This window comes from Panicum virgatum, chromosome 1K (genome assembly GCF_016808335.1).
Source record: "Panicum virgatum strain AP13 chromosome 1K, P.virgatum_v5, whole genome shotgun sequence".
Taxonomy (NCBI): Eukaryota; Viridiplantae; Streptophyta; class Magnoliopsida; order Poales; family Poaceae; genus Panicum; species Panicum virgatum.
Window position 1 is genome coordinate 49,556,541 of NC_053136.1, and position 21,036 is coordinate 49,577,576.

A 21,036-nucleotide genomic window follows, 5' to 3' on the forward strand; every position below is an offset into this window, starting at 1 on the left:
CAATAGGGCGGATCCGGCCCCGGTGCGGCTGGAAGAGGCGAGGCGGAGAGAGCCGGCGACCGGATCATCGCGAGGCAGAGGAGCTCCCGTTGGCGGCGGCGGCGGCGGACTGTAGCCATCGTCACGGGCTGTAATTTGACAGAGAGAAATTTTTTTATGAGGCGCCATGGCTCGAGAGAAGGAAGGGAATGGAGAGAGAGAGCGAGAGGAAGGGGAAGGGAATGGAGGGGGCGCGCCGCTGGAAAAAGATGGGGGAGGAGTCACGTGGTGTGTGGACCCCGTCACATGGGATCGACCGTGACTTTAGGTGTGAGCGGTCACCCGGAAATTCATCATCGCGGGCGCGGGCGCGTAAGAGGGGAGCATGGGGGTTGATAGAGATCAGTTGAAGACTTGAAGCATTAGATGTAAGGCACAAGTAATGAATTGCAGTACGTAATTTGGCCAACGCGGATATATGCGTATGGGTCTATATATGGGAAGAAAGAAAGGTTCACAATCTTCAGAAATGTGGGCTCATGGCTATCATTATTAGGGCCTCACTAGTTAGAACGTGTGCTAGGAGCATGAGCATGGGCCTGGTTGTCGTGTGGGCTTTGTCGTGTGCATATCGGTCTTTGCCGTATGCTTTGGTCTCTGTCTCTCGTAGTGATGTTAGCTCTAGCTTTTTCACATTTCATTTTGAGAAAAAAAACAAAACCATTTTCAGATAATATTTTCTCTGAATTTTTCAAGATAACTTTTTCCTGAAATTTTTTATAAAGCTTTTAAGGATACTTTCTCAAAGGAATTTTTCTAGGAGAATTTTTCAGAAGATTTATAGAAAGTAATTTTCAGGAAAGCTTTAAATACATTTTCCGTGACCGTCCATGAAAAAGTTGGCATACCCGGAGATAGGGTCCAGACATCCGGTGTAAATATGTTGAGATGAAGGTGGGTGATTCGTAAGATTTTATTTTCTCGCTAGATAATTAGATTTTCAATTACTCGAACCAAATAACCAGGAAAGGGAAATCCTTAACCGAACCTACAAAGTTTTTTAAAAAACTGCATCGTGCTTTATGACTTTTCTTTTTCTCATTATTTCAGGCTCGCAACCTTTTCAAACAGTAGAAACTACCGAGCGTTGGAAAACGACTTTATAACTTTTATCTTCAGTGATGATCAGGACAACATATGGTGACGGCTCAGTCATTTATCTACCCTCGTTACTGCCTTATATTATTACTGGACAGCCATACATGCAACAGATCCAACTCTCACATGTATCCAGTGTAACCATGGTCGTGGCTCCCCTCGCCATCGTGGTTCTCCATTCGGGGGAGGCACCATGGAGCTCGGGTGCTGCATCTCCTCATCAGAAAAGCATGGCACGCCGGGGGCCGTCACGGGCGCCGCCGCAGCTGTAGCAGTGACGACGGCAGGAGCGCGCGTCACGAACCCGCCGTAGCCGGCAGCGATGTGGTGGTGCTCGCGGTAGCGGCGGATGTACGTGCTCATGGGCTCGACGTAGTCGTCGAGCCCGAGCGTCTGGGACGCGCGGGTGAAGTCCTCGGGCGAGACGATGCGGCGGTGCTGCTCCCTGGCCTGCTCGGACGCCTCGCCGGCGACGAAGCCGACGAACTCGACGGCGCAGTCGTGGGTGAGGTGCTTGGCGCCCGCGGAGACCTTGACGCCCTTGGGGATCACCTGCCGCATGAGGCGCACGAGGTTGGCCATCGGCAGCCCGGCGGCGGCCGCGCTCGCACTGCCTCCCTCCCCGCCCGGCGAGGCGCGGTCAGCCGGCGCGACCTTCGCCTTCCCGGCGTCACGGACGCCCTGCTTCGCACCTGGACCGAAAAAAATTGTTCGACACAGCACAAGAAAAAAAGTTGTTAGTTTCAGCGCTGTTTTTTTGCAGCCATCAAGAACAAAAGCTCTAGCACTTGCATACCGCCGCGCTTTGCCTTGCGGCCCATCCTCTCGATGATCTTGTGCAACTTTGTGATGACTGGAGAGCGAAGTGCCTTGTCCATGGGATCATATGTATGCTCCCGTTTTATAGTGGCCGTGCCGACTTCAGTTTCTGCTACGGGATAGGGGCTGCTGCTGCTGCTGCTTGGTCAGTTGGCCACGCCACGCGCAGGCGCGGACGCGAGTACGAAGCCACACGTCGGAAGGTGGCGCCGTGTCGCGGGGGCCCAGATTGCAGGCTTGCAGCGTCCCCAAGAGGCCAAGGCCCGGCCCGGTTCTGGCCCTGGCCGCGAGGCCTGCGTCCGAGCGGAGGGCACCGCTTGCTTTACGTAGTGCCGCCGCATCTCGCCCGCCGCCCGCCGCTGTACCTGTACGGCTGCAGTCCGGGCAGACGTCGGGCGCGCTCGGCTTGCTCGCGTCGCGTGCGTCCGTTTGGCGCGGCGCAGCCCACGGAGAGCTGCCGTACCGTACAATACTAGCCGAAACATCTGGTCGCGTTCGGATCTGAGCTAGCTCCCTTTTTCCTAACAGTGCTACTAGTCTCTAGACTTAATCTGAAAAAAAATAGTGACCTAAACAAGTAGAATGCCCATACTATTAGCACGCAGAAAAAAAATAACTTGCATGCTATTTCCGTGTTTTTTCAATAAAAGTTTAATATTAAATCTACAGCTAAATGGCCCCGAGTATTAAAATTCTCTGGAGTAGGATATCTTCCAAGTATTTTAAAGACATCTGAGGAAATTCTTTGAAGTGTCAAATAATGCCGAAAGGTATCATATCTTGCAAGCAAGATAGCGTTCTCACCAAAGCGGTATTAATGTGAGATAACTCAGGGAAAATTGAAGGGAGCAGAATTTTCATCTGCTACTAACAATCATTTGGAACAAAAAAAAAACACATTTGAAATACTTAATGGGCTTATCCATCTTCGTATGATGGATTATTCTATTCTTTTGGGCCCATCCATATTCCATAGTTCAAAGGGCCAACAAAAAGGCCAGCTATCACATAAATTGGGCCAGCCACGAGCCGAGTTGCATGGCCACCATCCAAAGCCAGCCGTACGTGACCGGAATCACCCACTGTTGGCATCAAAACTGCACGAGATGCCCAGTCAATTAGCACCAGGCCACCAGCTCAATGAACCCGGATACAAGTAAACATGGTAGCCTTAGATCGGATAGAAAGCCGCTGTAGCAGCAGCAAGCTAAAGCTAAAGCCGCTGGCTGTGCATCACGGGTCCCTTTAGTACGTACCCAACCTTCCAAAAAAAAAAACCCACCCCAGTAACATGGCCAATTGGTCACCTCACCTGCACAGCCCAGCTCATCTTGCAGAAACCCCGCTTTGCTGGTCCTCGGCTTTGTCTTTACCACTAGCACTTGAACAGGACCGACCACACCACTTCTTTCATCGACAGAGAGTACGTGCGCTGCCTACCGTGCAGTACTCTGCAGCTCTTTCATCAATTTTTTACAGGATCGTAAACCGTATTAGGTCATGTTTAGTTCTCACCCCATAAACCCCGTAAAAAAAACGTCACATCGAATGTTTCGATACATGCATGGAGTACTAAATGAAGTCTATTTATAAAATTTTTTGCATAGATGGGCTGTAAATCGCGAGACGAATCTAATGAGCCTACTTAATTCATGATTTGCAACAGTGATGCTATAGTAACCATCCGCTAATTATTAATTAATTAGCATCATTAGATTCGTCTCGCGATTTACAACCCATCTGTGCAAAAAATTTTGTAAATAGACTTCATTTAGTACTTCAAATTAGCAAGATTTCATCCCAAATTTTTTTTACAAAACATCTAAACACGGCCTTAGTCAAGCAAAACGTGATCGCTTGGGGGCGGGGACTCTCTGCATCGCAGTTGCAGTCTTGCAGATCTGCGTGCTCAGCCTGGCTGCAAAAGCAGGAAAATCTCGGCCAGTCTTGCAGATCTGCGTGCTCAGCCTGGCTGCAAAAGCAGGAAAATCTCGGCCGCTCTTTGCCTTTCGAGTTTCATGTTTCAACAACTACTTCACGTCAGATTTTGGGTCCGGCCAGCTTAGTATGAGAAAAAGCAAGCGAAATTGCACAAAGAAAAGACCGTGGAGCCTCGGCGTGATTTTTTAGACAAAAGGGAGTTCCCGCTTCATTTCCAGGAAACAAAGCTTGAAGGTTCAACTGTTACATAACAGAAAGCGTATTTTGAAGCGCGCCCGCTAAATACAATTACAATTCAGAAACAGGAGGAAATGGATAATCAAGCAGCGAAGTGGAAGTAGTAGTAGCAGTCAACCGGACCTCAGACTCTATCCTCACTGCAGCCACGAAGAAATCCTCCCCATGTGATGCTTCCAAACTTGACATGTTCTCCGTCGAATTCTTGTGTGAACCAGGAAGGCATAGGGGCGCCTCCAGCTTGATTTGCAGCGTGAACAGAGCTTGGTCCAGGGTGGCCAAGTCTCCATCCACAAACAGCACCCGCCAATTCTTCATTGTGTTGATTAACCTTCTTAACAGCAGCTTTCCCCCTCCAACTCTTGCCCTGAAAACACATTTCGTTACTAAACTTCCATAAGCACCACATCAATGCGGCCGCAAAACTGTTCATAACTTTGTATTTTTTATTACAAACCCACCAACGGGCTGTAGATTCATAATCAACTCCTAGAGAGATCAAAAAAGTATCTAAAAGATAGGACCATAAGACTTTTGCTACGCAGCAATCAAAAAATAAATGGTTCACCGTTTCTAGTTCAGTGCAGAACAGGCAAGTTTTGTCTTCAATATGTTTTCTCTTGGCTAGGTTCATTCTAGTCACAGTTTTGTTGTTTGAGAGAAGCCAAAGAAAGGTATGGATAGGGGAGGGACACAAATATTCCAGATGCTAGGCGTAAAGACTGGTTGAACGCCTCGAAAACTAATAGTTTTATAAATAGCCTGAACCGAGAAGCTACTGCTTCCATCAAAAGCCCAGATGATGGCACCACAGTCATCAGTAAAGGAAATGGATTCTGCTATGGACAGTAATTCCATCCAGAGCTGCATCAACCTAGGAGAAAATTTTCTCCTAAAGGAGATTTTTAAGGTTTCACCATCCCAAAGCTCGGCTATAGTCTTATTTTTCTGGTCTACTAGGACGTACAGATCCCAGAATTGAATGGTTAAACTGCAAGTGCCAAACCAATGGTCCTCCCAGAATCTAATAGATTTACCATCACCAACTTTCCACTTTGCTCCTAGTTGAGCTGCTTTGCTTGCCCAAAGAACACCTTTCCAAAAAGGTGAGGCACCAATATCTGGACAGCAAAAGATGTTGGGAGCTTTGGTTTTGTACTTACAGTTAATTATTTTCTTCCAAATCACATTGTCACTAAGCTGGTATCTATTTATCCAGGAGGCAAGGAGAGACATATTTAGACAGCTAAGGTCTGTTATTCCCCAACCTCCAAACTCTTTTTTTTTTGCCAAGTTTTTAAAATTAGAGAGATGGTATTTATGATTACCCTCGTGGTCATTCCAGAGAAAGTTTGTCATCTGGGAATTAATATTCTCAATGGCCCATTTGGGAAGCTTAATCACAGAAAGAAGATAAATGGGGGTGCTGGCTAAACAGGATTTGAGTAAGACCAGTTTACCAGCACTAGAAAGTAGTTTACCTTTCCAGCCAGTAATTCTTTTGATTAGCTTATCAACTACCGGTTGAATATCTTCCATTCTCAGATTTGTAAAATGCAGAGGAACACCTAGATATTTAATAGGGAAATTGCCAATGTTACAACAGAAAAGTCTTGCTAGGGCCAAGTTCTCTTCTTGCTCTAAGCCTAAGGTGAGTAGGTCACTCTTATTATAGTTGATTTTCATGCCAGAGAGGTTTTCAAAGCAGGCCAGCAGCCATTTAAAATGGCAAGCCTGAATTTGATCATGCCGTAGAAAAAGCAAGGTATCATCTGCATATTGCAAACTAACAATACCCCCTTCACACACATTTGGTAGGAGAACACTAATTATCCCATGTCTAGCAGCTCTAATGAGCATTTTAGTGAAGACATCAACTACTAAGTTGAAGAGGAGAGGAGAGAGGGGATCTCCTTGTCTTAAGCCTTTGCCAGTAGGAAAGTAAGGTCCATTTTCCTCATTGAGTCTGACACAGACTGGCCCTCCTTGAGTCAGCTTAAGGATCCAAGAGATCCACTTGTGACTAAAACCTCTAGTCAGAAGGACTTCTTCAAGAAAGTTCCAATTAACTCTATCGTAAGCTTTCTCGTAATCAAGCTTCAGAATTATACCTGGTTGTTTTTTTCCTAGCAATTTCATGAATAATTTCATGAGTTGCTACTACACTCTCCAAAATATATCTGCCTTTTATAAAAGCAGTCTGATTAGGGGAAATTAATCTATCAATTATCTTGATTAACCTATTGTTCAGGGCTTTGCTAAAGATTTTGAAACTGCAATTGATCAGAGCTATAGGTCTGAACTTCTTCATTTCAGTAGCATTTTCCTCTTTTGGAATAAGAGTAAGGATGACATAGTTGAGTCTAGCAATGTCTAATTCATTCGCATTGAAGGCATCAACCAAAGCCTTGAAATCTAACTTGATTAGGTCCCAAAATCTCTGATAAAAGAGGAAAGGGAAACCGTCTGGGCCTGGTGCCCCGTCAGCGTAGGAGCCGAAAATGGCTGATTTAATTTCCTCTTCAGTGAGGGGGGCATCAAGCATTTCATTCTCCGCTATTGATATCATCTCATCAGGTTCCCAAAAGGAATCCTCAAGATGGATGTCAAGTTTCTATTCATACCCAAAGAGCTTTTTGTAGAAGTTAGTGGCTATCTCCAGCATGCCTTTGTTTTCCACGCATTCTCCCTCTGGGCTAAGAAGGGCATTAATGTTCTTCTTTCTATTTCTCTGATTTGCTAAAGTTTGGAAGTAAGCGGTATTTCTATCTCCCTCCTTGATAAATCTATCTCTTCTTTGTTTAGCCTTAGTTTCTTCCATCTGCCAAATATGTTCTAGTTCACATTTGACCTCCTGCTGTCTTGCTCTCTCACCATCATCTAGGTTGTTTTCTTCAGAGAAAACATCCAGAACATCAAACTCCTCAAGGAGAGTCTGTTTTTCTTCATTAACTCAGAATTGAGGTTTAAGGACCAACTCTTCAGCTTCTGTAACACCCCAGTGTTAATCTTGGTGCTAATATCATGCTTAATCACTAATTAAGGCATAAGCAATGTCATTAGAGCTAATCAAGTTGCATAGTAACCATCAACTTAGCTGAGTTCGACTACATTTTTCTCCTAAATCCAAACTCCGAATCAAATTTCGCCCAATATCAAAGTTGTAGATCTCCTTTACCTCTACAACTTCTATTTTGGCCAAATTTCAAGTGCTAATATGAAATTTGGGGATTTGGACGGTCAAAATCAGCTCAAAATCGTTGACTGTGGTCACTGTGCTTCCCCTGTTTCATTGAGTGGCGGTATACAGCGCTGGCGACGCCACGCGTCACCGCACCGACGTCCGCACCGCCGCTTAAGCCCTCTACGACGTTGCACTGGCCAACTCCGTTTTGGCTTCGTCGTTCTCCTTAGTCGCACCGCAAGCGGAGCCAAGCAAACCCTAGCGCCGCCGCTCACCGCACCGGCTATCCCGTCGCCGTCTCGCTGTCGTTCATCGCACCTCGACCCTCCAAAACCCTGATCCCTCTCACCCCGCACCTCCACCGCCCCATCCCGAGCCGATTTTTGCCGTTCCCCGGCCGGAATCACGCCCGCCGCCGCTGACCACCCCTGTTCCTCTGCTGGAACGCCGCCCCGCCCCTCGATCCCCGTCCTCCGGCCCTTTTTTGCCTGAATCAAGCACGTGGTGAGCTTCCCCGCTCCCTCTTCTTCCTTCCCACTCCTTTTCCCGCTCGATTCCGGCGCTCCCATCGCTGGAATACCGCCGCACCGCTGCGCCAGCCCCGCCTCCGCCGCTGCGCCGTCGCGGGCTGCCCCTGCGCTAGCCCCCGCAGCGCGGCCGAGTGCCCCTGCTTCGCCGGCTCGCCCTGGCCGTGGGGCTGCCTTGCCTCGCCGCCGGCCGGCTACCGCCGGTGGGGAACGCCGCCGCCGCCGCGTGCCTGGCCACGCGCCGGCCGTGGCGCGCGAGCAGAGCCCGGGCTGGACTGGGCCTCTCACTGACCAGTGGGGCCCAGCCATCAGCCCAGTTTAGGGTTTTTCTTTTATTGTTTATATGGCTGAAAACTTTGAAAATTTGTAGAAAAATGTAGAAAAATGCAAACTCAATTTTGTTAGCTTCGTTAGGTCCAGAACTTCAGAGGAAAATTAACCATTCTTGTGAGCTGTCAGTTTTGCTTGTGCTATAATTTGCTTTGTGTTTAATCTTAATTAAATTGTTCATGTTGTTCTGTTACTCTAAAAATCATGAAATTTATGCAGTAGCCTAATCTTTGCATGTGTAATCCTCTGTAAAATTTCCATGTGCAGAAGCTTTATGCATGCTTGTAAAACTTAATTGCTCCATTAATCTTGCTAGGGGCAACTTAAATACTTTCCGTTTGCAATAATTGTTAATAAATTTTTCTGACTTGTTATATCAATATATTACCATGCTGGTACAATTTTTGTTGCTAGATCATATATGCAAGTTAGGTTTTTGCTTTTAATTTGCTCCTAGCTAGGCCTTTTTCTTTTATAATTGTTGTTAATTAATTCTTCCATGCATGTATAGTCTCAACAAAACAAACTCCTGTTTAAATCATTTTAAATTTGTAGGACCAGATTGATGCTCGTTTTAGATACTTTGCCTTGGTTTACTTAATAGTAAATTTTAAGTCCATAGTTTATGTTTCCCTTGTGCTCTAGATGTGCGATTAGTCATCCTAAGTACATTTAATAGCTTTGCTTTAAAGGAAACACTTCAGGCTAAATTGAATTTAGTTCTGAACCGCCCTCTAGCACCCACCTTTTCCAGTATAGTTTAATTATTGTAGAGATCTAATAAATTCTTGTCGGTCTTATATGTGCCTCACTTTTTGCATTGCATCGCACGACATCGCATCATGAGCACTTATGCAATTCATCATCGCACTGTTATTTAAACTCTTGCATGGCATCTTTTTCTATGTGTAGACACCACATACGAAGTAGTCTACGAGTTGGTTGCCGAGCCGACCCAGGAGCAGCAAGTCGGGGAATCACAAGCCGAAGAAGTCGTCGAGCCAGTTCCTGCAGAAGTCGCTAACTCAGCTGACTTGCAAGGCAAGCCCCGGAGCATAACCCTTACTTTAAATTTATAAAGTGTTATTAAATTATGTACTTGTGCATTAAGTTTCTAGGAGTTGTATGGAACCCTAGATGCATAATCCCAAGATTACTCCAGTGTGTCTACTAGTATGTGCAGGATGATAGCACTGCTACGCGTAAATAAGATTCGGTAGAAGACGGGTGATTTCCTGTCACCCGCGAGATATAGGGTTGTTATTTCAGAAGGTTATGGGAAAAGAATATTGTATGTTTGAAAGTGGAGACCGGGTGGAGGAAATTTGGACATGATTATGGAATAAAGGAAAAACCGAGACTCCACCTGTGTCGATTGAGGACCGTACTGTTATTGGCACTATTGATCGAGGATTGAACAGTACTAACCACATGCCGGGAGTAGGAGGTAGTCGAAACCGGTAAGCTAATTACCTAAATTGGGTCGAACTCTAATTCTCGACCTGCGGTGCTGGGTAGGGATGACGGATGGTGAAGTCGTCCACGGGTTCATCGGGTGTTCGCACGTGCGGGGCTCATCATCCGGGTGCTGGCGGGCTTGATTCAGGCTTCGGGGTAATCGTGGGAACAGTTGCTCGGTGTGACTCGACGGGGTCGCACTTGGCGTGTGAGTTAGGTCCACCTTGCAAAGTTAAATCGGATCGATTCGTCGTGACTCGCGGATATGAGAACCTTGATCTCTCTATCACATCGTAGTAAAGAAGTGGAATAAGACTGGAATGGAAATGTTGAGTTGTATGTTACTAAAAGGTAATATGATCAACCATGTATGCTCTAGAGAATTAGGCGAACCTAGTTGTAGCTGTCAAATCAATTGGAGCTAAAATATTGAAAGTAAGGATTCAGTATTAGTAGCTTTTCCGCAAAACAACTCCAGAGCCAAAGAGTTTTGCATGTCTAGATAATGGGCTAAGTATACCCATAGATGGGTAAGTCTTGCTGAGTATTAGAGTACTCAGGGTTTTGGTTGTACCCCTTCTGAGCAGGCTGTGTTCCGGAAGACTTCGAGGAGATCTGCGCGTCTTGGATTGGTCAGCCTCTTCCTCCGGGTTGGACTATCGAGTGGGTCTCGTCTTCTCCGTGAAGTACGGGCGGATTGGCCTCACATCAGTGGGCAAGATGTGAATCTCGTCTTTTGTCGTCGATGGCAGTTATCGTATTGTATTTTGGGTCTCTATTTTAAACTCTGTTTTACTTCCGCTGTGTTTGAACTCTGATGTTTGAAATGTAACCCTGGATTGTAAAACCTTATTGTAATTTATTTCGGATGCTTATGTTAAATTCTGTTGTAAATTAATTTGAACTCTGCTTTTGCTTGTAATCACCTGTGCTCGTCTTTTGGCGAGAGTTCCCGTGTAACCGATCCTAGTTATAGCAGGCAGTCTGGGTGCACTGGTTGAGTGCAGAAGCTGTGGTTTAAGCTTAAGTTGTTAATTATTGCATTTAATTAGTATTATTTGGACTGTTCTGTGACAGCTTCCTTCTTAGAGATCTTAGCTTAAATTGCCATCTCTCAAGAGGATCTGTGTGATGGCAGGGGGGACTCCCAGCATTTCTTAACTACATCGAGGAAACCCTCTTGTTCTAGCCACTATTTTTCAAAACGAAAAAGGAAAGGTTTCTTTTTTCCTGGTTAGTGCCGAAATTAACAAGGAGAGGAACATGGTCACTGCCAAATCTAGATGCCCCCTTAACATTAATCAAGGGGTATTGGGCCTTAGCGTGATTTTCTATCTTGCATGTTCGTGTTCAGTCTTAGTGTGAGAAAAAGCAAGCAAAATTGCAAATTCCAAACCAGACATCTGCAAGAGATAACTTCTGCTGACCATTGATCACTTAACTGAAAAAGGATAACAAACAGGCCCCAATGAAACTAACACAGAGTCCACGAAAACTCAGGCAGAGAGATGGTTCACAGTTCACGCACACACAGCCTAGCAGTAACAATCCATCAGGCGATCACTCAGCCAGACGCAAATGCTGCCAGCAGAGTAGTGAACACGAGCGCCGAAGCGACCCATCCGCGCCGTGGCCAGCCCGGGGCCGAGCTGCTCGTCTGCCGGCCATCTCCGCCATCCTTTCTTCCCGAACGCCCATCGGACTCGGACGGGCCGAGATCCGGTGGCGACGACGCGTTCGCCGTGAAGCTGAACGGCACCAGGACCGCGTCGATCATGTACACGGCGACGGGGTCCGCGTCCGCGAGCGTGCGGGTGACCCTTGCCGCTTTGTGCGTCGCGGACACCAGGGTCGCCTTGCCGCCGACGCTGTGCACCGCGAAGCCGACCGTGGCGCCGGCGTCGTCCGAGGCCAGCGTGGTCAGGTCGCCGTGGCTCGTCCTGAGCGCCTGCGGGGAGTAGTGCCCCAGCGCGGCGTGGTACAGCACCACCGCGAGCCGGGCGTCGGCGCCGAGCTCCTTGAACGCCGGCTCGAACGCCTCCACCGCCTTGTCCGCCGGGCAGAAGAACGTGAGGCCGTCGCGGGTGTGCTTGTCGAACGCCGCGGACGCGCCGGCCGTGGCGGCGATGAGGCCGGCGAAGCGCCCGCACCCGTTCTTGGACATGACATCCGAGAAGTCGAGCCTGCTTGCTGACTCGGGCGACGACGAGGGCGCCTCGGCCGCCGGGGACGACATCACGCCGCTCACCTGCAGCACCGATATGTTGTACGGCGCCTCGTGCACGGACTTGACGTAGAACACGGCGGCGCCCTGCGCGTCGCCGGCGTCCTGGGGCGCGAAGGCCACGCGCCCGCCCCGGCGGTCGGCGATCTCCACCATGCCGGCGCTCCCGGGCGCGTCGCCCGAGGCCTGGAACAGGGTGGACACGTCCGCGGAGCCGCCGGGGAGGCCGTGCAGCTTGGCGTCGTCGTAGTAGTCGACGAGGACGTGGAGGGAGAGCACGTGCCGCAGCGTCCCGCGCGGGAGGCCGCGCGCCTTGAGCGGCGCCATGTTCGCGTCGTCCACGGCGAGGACCGTGATCGTGTTCCGGCCGTTGATGTCGTCCGCGAGCCCGGTCGCCGTGAGCTCGCGGCTGAACTCGGCGAGGTCGCGGTGCCCGGCGAGGATGGCGGTGATGTTGTGCGCGGCACGGCACGCCGGCGCGGAAGTGGCCACCAGGGCGACTGCGGCGACCAAGAGGGCGAGGACGGAGCCGCCGCCGACGAGCGGCATTGTGTGGGAGGGTTTTGGTTTCTCTGAGGAGAGCAGGCAATGTTGACGGGACGAGAAGCGTTTCGTAGAGGGGCGAGTTGCCCGTGGTTTTATGGGAGCGAAGTGGCTGCGAAATGGACGCGACGGCGTCGCGTTGTCTTGTGTTCGGTATGGTTGAGGGCAGCGAATTCGTGCTTGTTGAGCATTACAATAGTGTAATCCAAGTATCAGAAAAAAAAATAGTGCAGTGAGCGTTCAAAACTTTCATCCTGGAAAAGCTGGATGAAAAGCTGAACACTGCTGCACTCGTAAGAATGGTGGTGCAGATTAGCCACGAAAGCTTACAGTAGAAGCAGGTTCTTTCGGTTTGGGTTTGGAACAGTGAAATGACTCAGCCCACTCGAAACCTCATCGAGCCCATTCCTGGCTCTTCTCCCTTGCTGCTGCTATTCACCATCCTGTACATAATCGTGAGATTTTCCTTAAAAAAAGGGGAACAAACTTGCTTATTGACCCCCTGGAGTCATTCATTGAAGGTCCAATCTTTGTTAGACGGCTTCAGAGAGATAAGGGAAAAAAATGGTCATACGCTTCAACAGATCCAAAGACGAGGCTTCATAACTTTTTCCCTGAATTGGGCTAGACCACTCGCGATAGACGAGCACCGAAGGTGTTCCATGTCCGTGCAACCGTGTACTCCGACTAAAGCAGCGTTTCTACCCGCTCCCTTTCGCCCACACGGCACATGCCTAGGCGAATGCGCATCGTCGCCTCCACTCCTCTCAGCCCAGCGTCTCGGGGAGCCTGTCCGTCCTCGCCGGCGGCATCGCTTTACCCATGCCGGTAATGGTTCGCCTGGACAGAGGCATGTGCCGCTGCGCGGCCGGTGGAGGGAAAGGCGAGACGCGAACGCGAGCGGCGGATCGGCGGCCACATGGCTGGTGGTCTCGCGCCGCCCCTCCCCCTGAACTGTGCAGAGATCGCACGTTGCGCCCGGGGAAGAAATGGCAAGCTTGCAGGAGGCGCGCCCCGTAGCAATGCCCGGGGGTTTTGGCCGATGATCGCAAGGGTTTCCGGGTTGAGAGGCGAGCAGGTCACGAGTGAGGCCGGGGCCGGCTCTCGAGCGCTGTCCGGTGCCACCCGAAATTGCTGCTGCTCCCAAGATGGCAAGGTGAATGCCGCCGGAGGGAAGGGGGCCGTTGCCCCACGGGCCGGCTCTATAATTTCAAGGGCCCTTGGGCAAGCAAAATGATAAAAGCCCGTTGAATTAATTTTTAGTATTAAAATTATAGTATATTGTATGAATTCTAAAAATATTTTGTAATATATGTATAGCTCATAAAATATAACAATAGTGTAACAAAAAATAAAAACAATAACCACTATAATTTACCTCAAATAAAAAATATAATGCTTACTTTGGTCGCGTGCATGTCTGTTGTTCTCGTCCTTGCCGTTGCCGGTCGCCTGGCGTGAGCGTGTTGGCAGGGTGCCAGAGTTGTGGTGACGGCAGGAAACAAAAATGAAACCTCGAAACATGCCCGCGCTCCACCGATGCTTAGGTTACAAGCTCGCAGACTTCCCTACGGCTGTACGTCAGGCCTCAAACTTTAGCCTAGATAATCTAAGGGCCAGACCGTAAAAGAGTCAACCTCTTATCATATTCAATTTTGAACCAAAAATATATATGAATCAAGTTGAATTGTGAAGAAAACATTAGAGTCATGATCCGTTACTACCCCTAACTTATGGTCTCATGAGCTGATTTATGATGATTATTATGCCAAATAAAAAGTTATATATTCTAGTTACATTAATTACCTATATGATTTTGGGCCCTCTAGCACCGTGGGCCCCCGGCGGTCGCACCTCCTGCCCCTCCCCTAGAGCCGGCCCTCCACCGGTGCCTCGGTGTTTCCGGTATGCTTCGCAGTTCACACACTGCCCTGCAGGGTGCATACCGGGAAAGAAGCCATTGCTCCATCGCTTTGCAATGGGGCTCACCGCCTCATTGTAGTTGTTTGGCACATGGCAGCTCGCAGCAAAACCTGTATGTGCTAGCAGGTGCAATTGTGCAAAGGAACGCTTGTTAGGGGAAAAAAAAACAGAGACAGAGAAAGAAGCAAGGGTGAGATACCTACAACATTAAATTAATCTCAGCTAACTGGTGAACAATCACCAAACGGGGCCTTAGGTAGCTCATGGGCAGCAGAGTTACAGACTCTGTTGGCTACTGAAATGCCGATTATACACGGCCGGAATCATGCATCCGTCGGTGATGATGCACCCTCTCTCCTCTGTATTGCTTAGACCACACGCTGCGCATCTGATTCAATGACAATGAAACCAATACCCAGACAGTGGAATTGCGACACTTCGACATTGAATGGGTTGCTTGGCAGCTAACAGCAAAACCTGGAACTGGAACAGTGCATCGTGATATACATCCTTCTATTTTATTTTATTTTTTGGATCTCGGAAAGCATGAGACCCAATAAAATCTTGGTCCACCGAATTCAAACTGGGCTTCTGTATTGTAAGTGGGCTGAATTTGAATAAATAGGCAACTCCCCTCTCGATCTAGCCGAAGCCCAGACTGGAAACATTTTTGGACCCACTGTCAACAGGCCACTCCTCGATCTACCCAAAGCCCAGACTGGAAATGTATCTGTACCCAATGTTCATGACAGCAATAAGCAAAAACATTACTGGGCTGCCGCTGGTTTGAAGGAAGATATGACGCGCGCCGGGAAACGGCCTCCGACTCCGACTCTAGAGAGGCATTGACACTGCTTTTATTTCTTCCCTTTTCTTTTCCAAAACACATACACATAATTTTTTTAGAAAAAAAGGACGCACATGCTTTGAAAAAAATACAGCGGGGGCCAGTTAAGATCATAAACACGATGCAGAGGCAGTAGAAGCTAGCAGCATCCCACAAGAGCCCCGGAGACTTCCATATCCATGGAGCCTGTTCGTCCTGCGAGGCTGCGAGCATGAAAGCATGGGCGGCACTGCAGCCTGCACCGCAGGGGAGTTATGGGAGCCCAGCCGATGGATCCACACTTCCACAGTCACCGACTATTACTGCCGCCCGGGAAGAGGCAGAGCGCGCAGGGTTTTCCAGGGATCAATAGTAACTTTCGAACCCCTGTCGGCTGCTTCCAGCAATCTCCTTCTGTTCCCCTGCTGCCATCCTGCTGCGCCGCAGTGAATGCCACTGGGCATCTGTGTTGCTTGCCTGCTGATGTGATGTGCTCCGTGCCAGCGGCTGCGCAGGCATAAATTCCATGCGGGGATAACGTGTCTGCAGGCCGTAGCATTGTTCTCCCAGGGGCCAGGGCCGCACAAGCGAATTCCTGCTCCGCTGTATTCTGAACTCTGAATGCGCCCTCATTGCATAGCGGCAGCGCGCCTGGTTGGTGCAGAGCGAGCATCAATTGAAACGCCAGAGTTGTTATGGTTCCCGGAAAATAGTCTTGAGAATTCAGGGCACTTTCTTTCATGCAAACCATCAAACTTGAAAGGAGAAGGATCAGAAAAACCGTAATTCCCTGAAGAAGATTTCAATCAGTCAGCGTAAGGCTGACGGCTTCCTTCCTCACCCTCGACCACGTCTCCATAATCGCAACCGCTTCTCTAACGGCGGCACGGGGCGTCTCAATAAACTTGTGACAGCGAACCAAGCAGCGCAAGACACACCCCTAGAGTCAAATTTCCTGACGAACCCGAGGCGGAGCAGTCGCCGGAAAGATTTCGTCCCTGACGCGACCGGCGACCGACAGCGACGGCGATCGCGCAGGCCGTGGCGCCCACCGCACCAGTCCTACCGCACAGTCACGCCGGCCGGGGGCAGCAGTTTCCTGGCGCCGGCGCATCCTCTGTGCCTCTCAGCGTGGGTCACGCAGGCAACAGCGACGGAGCCTAGCAGCGGCGGTGGATGACGCGAGAGTTCCTGTGCTGCCATGGACGCCCGCGCCGCGCTGAGTGCGCTCCCTCTCCCCAGCTCCCCCTCGGATAAGCTCTGGCCGGGGCAGCTGCTCGTTTTCGCTTGTCCATCTCGTAGGCCCGTGTAGCCTCTCGGACAAGGAAATCTCGCATATCTTTAGCGCAAAGCAATCATCGCCGCCGAATGCCCCGAGTAGGGCCGGGGAAATCGGCATCAGTCAATCTGAAACGACGCCCCGCGCAAATCCGGCGTCGTGTTCGGTTATTAGATTACACATCGTGTCTGTGCCCTTCAATCAGAGAGGCGAACAAGATAGCTAACCCCGAGCAGCTGAATCTTCTCGCGAATACGATGCACTGCACGGGGAGTTGGAGATGGAAGAAGCGGCTGGAGGATTGGGTAAGGGCAGGTATGCGACAAATCGATTTGCCTGTGCTGTGATGCAACCGACGCCGGACAGGCTAGGGGTAGGCTAGGCGCCTAGGCGGGCAGGGCGCGGCCGGTGGCCTGGCCGCCGCCCGCGGCGGTCGTGGTGCGTTCGGTACGCTGGTTAGATGCGGCATCCTTGTGCCAAGGGGTGACGCAGCCCGTCGGTAGGGCCCAGCGCCCCGGTCGATGTGCGTCTTCAGGCCGCCGGGCGCTATCTGCCAGCTTCCTGGACGGCCACGATTCCGGTTTCAGTTGCCCGTCCACATCGCGGCCCCGTGAGCTCGATGCAATTTTCTTCGGTGGGAGCGCAATGACTTGGTCGTCAACCCAACCGAACCGCATGGCCCAATGGCGGTGCAGAGCATCAGTACTCGCCGGTCAATTTACGGCGACTCCTGTGGTGCGGTTGCGATACGTCGGTGCCCACGCCGCCGACCCTAAAATCGGTTCAGAAAAACGGCGTCGTCGCGTGCGATCGCCACGCGCGCGCCTCGCCGTCGCCGCCGCGGCAACCGACCAGGCCCGGACGGCCGGGGACGGCGGCGCACCGGCTGGACACCGGGGTTCCGCCGCGACCGCCTCGATCCAACTCCATTATTAGCAGTGCGCGGGCGACGCACGGGGCGGCGCGACGAAGGGCCAGGCCCGATGGCGTGGCCGCGCACGCGACGCGACATGGCGCGGCGCGGCGTTCGGCGGCGCACGGGACGGGACGGGACGGGACGGGAGCACGTAGTACGTAATAATGCCAGGAGCGAGGAGGCCATGCCGGGCCAACGGGGAGGCGTATCGGGGTGCAGAGAAGCAAATGAACGTAACGGGGGCGGCCAGCTAGCAAGTGGCATCGCCGTCAGCACGAACTCCCCGGAGAGCGAGAGGCGTGTACGCCCCCCCCCCCCCCCCCCCCCCCGGGAAATTAACAAAGCAACCGCTAACCACAAGGACGCGCGCACCACTGGTCGATCATCCTCTCCCTTCCCTGGCCTCCGCTGCTGGTAGACAGGCCATCGGCTGCTTTGACCGTTCTTCCTCCGGCACTTGGTCTTGCCGAAACATGCATGCATTCATTATTCATCCACGACAACTTATAGTACTAGTAGTATGGTTTAACGTTTAAGAGTGAGAAAAAAAGAAATTAATATTGCGATTAACTCCATTGCAGCGACAATGATCCACTCTGGCAGTGAAGACACGACACACGCAGAGGTTAGCTTTCTTACACGCGGCCTGTGCAGCCAAATCAAGGAGGACGAGGAGGAAGAAGGAAGTTACAGCGAGAGAGGGAGAGAGGCAGTGGAGCATGGAGATGGGGATGGCCGGATGGGGTAGTAGACGCAGCTCGTGGATGGCCGTCGTCGTTAGGAAGGAAGCAATTCACCACGGCTTAATCTAGGGGATCGCGATGGGTAATAACTAGCTAGACCGGCAAGCTAGGGTAAGTACATGGACGGGTCCTGGACGTCCGTCCAGCAGCTCCCGGCGCTCCAGTACGCCGCCGCCGATGCGTCACCGAGGTCGAACATCCCGGACGCGTCCAGGGACGCGAACGGGGCCATGTCGGCGGAGGCCGAGGAGGGCGCCTCCGACGGCGCCGCCTGTCCCGCGAGCTGCAGCGCAGAGGCGGCGGCCGATGATTCCTCCTTGGGCTGCGCCGCGAAGGCGAACACCGGGAGCGGCGGCGTCGGGGGCGGCGCGAAGAGGGACGCCAGCGCCGCGGCCTGGTCGGCGAATATCGGCGCCGGCGGGGCCACGTCGACCGTCGAGAAGGGGTTCGTGTGGTGGCTCGTGAGGGAGGCGACGTTGTTGGACGACGGCGTGGCGGGCGTGGTCGGGGCCGGGGCCGGGACCGGCGTCGCGGCGGCCGTGGGGCTGGCGCTGCCGCTGCCGCTGTTGGAGCGCGGCGAGGACGCCGATGCGCGGCGCGGGTTCTTGGCGTCCGCGGCCGACGTGGGGGTGGACGGCCCCGACGAGGCGGACGACGAAGACGACGACGACGACGAGCGCTTGGCCTTGCGGCAGCCGCCGCCGACGGGGACGTTGCGAAGGACGCCGCCCTTGGTCCAGTACCGGCGGCAGCTCTTGCAGAAGTGGCGCGGCTGCGACAGGTTGTAGTTGTTGTAGTAGCAGAACTTGGTGTTGGTGGACTCGCACCGCGGGCACTTGACCGCCTCGGCCGCCGCGGCCGCCGGAGACACCCCGCCGCACCGCGCCCCGGGGCCCTGCTGCGCCTGCGCGCGCCGCAGGTCCGCCGCCGCGGCCCCGCCGAACAGCCGCCCCGCCAGGCCCGGGATGGACTGGAACTCCTGCATGCTGCTGGCGGCGAGTGGTGTTGTGTTGGTCTCTGCGCTGCGACGACGTGCTAGTGCTAGGATATCCGCCCGGGGTGTGTGTTTGCCGAGGACGCGGGAGCGCGGCAAGAGCTCCACCCGCTCGGCATCGCCTCTGCATCACACACGGGTAGCGGGTAAATATCTACCCTTCACCCTCGTCCTGTCTGCCGTCCTGCCGCACCACGTTACGAAATTGCCCCTGAATTTATTTATGACCAAATTAACCCCACTGTTGCTCACTGAATATCAAGCTCTCCTGCATGCATTGATCAGCTACGGTATGATGAAGATGCCACTGGATTAGTGCTGGGATCATTAGTAGCATCGTGCGTGCTGATTTTCCATTAGGTTATTCGTCTCCTAATCTGCATTCCTTGATCCGGGGCAGAGTATTTTGTGATCTGCAAAAGCACAATGTGCGCGCGGCGACTTTCGGGGGATGAGGCCACGAGGGCTTGCAGGTATTGGTTCGACACGCTGGCCGGAAGGGGCAAGGGCGCGGCGTGGACGAAGCAGCGCCTCTCGTTTCCGGTTGACGTTCCGGGGGCTTTCTTTCGAGATGGGCACGTCGAACCAACCGCTTGGCCTTCCGTTTCGGCACGCCGGCTGTCACCGTACGCAGGCAGGACATTCTTAACGAACGAATCTGAATCGACCTGCCCGGGAGATCGCTGTGCCACCCACGGCATGCTGCTGCATGCGTCTGTAGCCTCATGGGTACTGCGTCGATCGGCGTCCCGAGCTGATCCCTGTCGAGGCGAGTTACCCAACCGGTGAGGCACCGGCAGGCCGCGCGCGGCGGGGATCAGATCAGGCGTCTTCTTGTTGCAGGCGGCGGCAAGATGTATGGGCTGTGGCGAGATCGATGTTGTCCGCAGGGCGCAGCAACAAGAAGAGCAAGCGCTGTCCGTGGCCCAATGGTCCGCCGAACAGTCGTTGCCCGAGACCGAGTCGCCGTGTAGGTGTAGCACCCCGCGCTCCGGAAGCGATCGAGGCGACCGCGACGAGGGCGCGGGCGGGCCGCGGTCACCCGCCCAGTAAAGGCATCCACACCCGCCGGTTGGGTGAGTCGTTGCATCCAGCACGTCGCGCTCCGCCGGCTGGGCTGGCGCCCACGCACGCGGCCGTGGTGATGCCCTGGGCAGGATGGGACTCGGCGCGCCTTGCCCGGATTAGTAATTGCGGCGTTGCCGAGTCGAGAGCCACCCATCACGCTCGCACGCCGTGGAGACGGGTGCGCTAGCTAGCTTGCCGCGCGCGAGTTCCGCGCGCGTCACGGCCGGCTTGGCTTGCTCGGATTGGCCACCGGTGCCATGGCGTGCTCTCCGACAAGTTGCGGAGGAGAAGGGTGTGCGCCCGGGCCGTGGGTTTGTGGGAGCCACGGCGTCGAGTGCAAGCGCCGTGCGCTGCGGTGTCCATCCGCGCACGGCGCAAGTACGCCCCCGCCCGTCGCGTCGCGCCTTCAAGGCGGTGGCGGCAGACGGGTGCGATCGTTTTCACCCGCCTAACCCCAGCCGTGGCCAGTGCGGCTCCTACCCTGACCCGTCGCCGTGCCCGTGCCGCGCGCGGGCTAACGTACACCGTCGCACGCTCGAACGCTAGGGGCAGATCAGGGTACGTCGTGCGGCCTTGTCTAGGGACGCGTACCTGTACTTTCTTTAATTTTGCCCTGCATGGCATTCGCACCTGATCGATGTGTGCGTCTCAGCGTACGTGCGTACGCTCATCTGGCAGGTTACCGATCGAAACAAGTGTCCAGTGCTTTCTCTTTCAGCCAAAATTCGCTCGAATCAGCCAAGCGTCAGAATTCTAGTTCCCCAGGTTGGGTTTACCGTATCCAGAGGTACAGCTGGGAATTAGGCAGTGCTATTACTGGGCAGGCTACCGCGTGATATTTTTGCACTATCCAAAGCATCACATGACATGTAAAATTTTAGACCATT

At 52.5% G+C, this 21,036-nt stretch overlaps 3 protein-coding genes across 3 annotated transcripts; all 3 read right to left on the reverse strand.

Annotated features, from left to right (window-relative positions):
- Window positions 1–1,140: 1,140 nt before the first annotated feature.
- LOC120656106 (nuclear transcription factor Y subunit B-1-like) lies at window positions 1,141–2,015 on the reverse strand. The gene is made up of 2 exons (XM_039934128.1): window positions 1,934–2,015; window positions 1,141–1,829 (listed from the first exon to the last, which is right to left on the reverse strand). Exons 1-2 carry the CDS (start codon window positions 2,013–2,015, stop codon window positions 1,225–1,227), a joined length of 687 nt encoding a protein of 228 aa, XP_039790062.1. The 3' UTR covers window positions 1,141–1,224.
- An 8,950-nt stretch (window positions 2,016–10,965) lies between these two features.
- Window positions 10,966–12,523, reverse strand: LOC120640395 (fasciclin-like arabinogalactan protein 1). Its single transcript, XM_039916227.1, has one exon. The coding sequence runs from the start codon at window positions 12,404–12,406 to the stop codon at window positions 11,198–11,200; it is 1,209 nt and encodes a 402-aa protein (XP_039772161.1). The 5' UTR covers window positions 12,407–12,523; the 3' UTR covers window positions 10,966–11,197.
- Window positions 12,524–17,883: 5,360 nt separating this feature from the next.
- On the reverse strand, window positions 17,884–19,213 carry LOC120640406 (dof zinc finger protein 4-like). The gene has a single exon (XM_039916237.1). It carries the CDS (start codon window positions 19,070–19,072, stop codon window positions 18,194–18,196), a length of 879 nt encoding a protein of 292 aa, XP_039772171.1. The 5' UTR covers window positions 19,073–19,213; the 3' UTR covers window positions 17,884–18,193.
- Window positions 19,214–21,036: the final 1,823 nt, after the last annotated feature.

Bases quoted from the DNA above. Each gene is read 5' to 3' on its own strand.
- LOC120640395 (XM_039916227.1), bottom strand. From the start codon at position 12,406: ATGCCGCTCGTCGGCGGCGGCTCCGTCCTCGCCCTCTTGGTCGCCGCA.
- LOC120656106 (XM_039934128.1), bottom strand. From the start codon at position 2,015: ATGGACAAGGCACTTCGCTCTCCAGTCATCACAAAGTTGCACAAGATC. The intron at 1,830-1,933 runs GTATGCAAGTGC...TTTTCGGTCCAG, and splicing joins CCGCAAGGCAAAGCGCGGCG to GTGCGAAGCAGGGCGTCCGT.
- LOC120640406 (XM_039916237.1), bottom strand. From the start codon at position 19,072: ATGCAGGAGTTCCAGTCCATCCCGGGCCTGGCGGGGCGGCTGTTCGGC.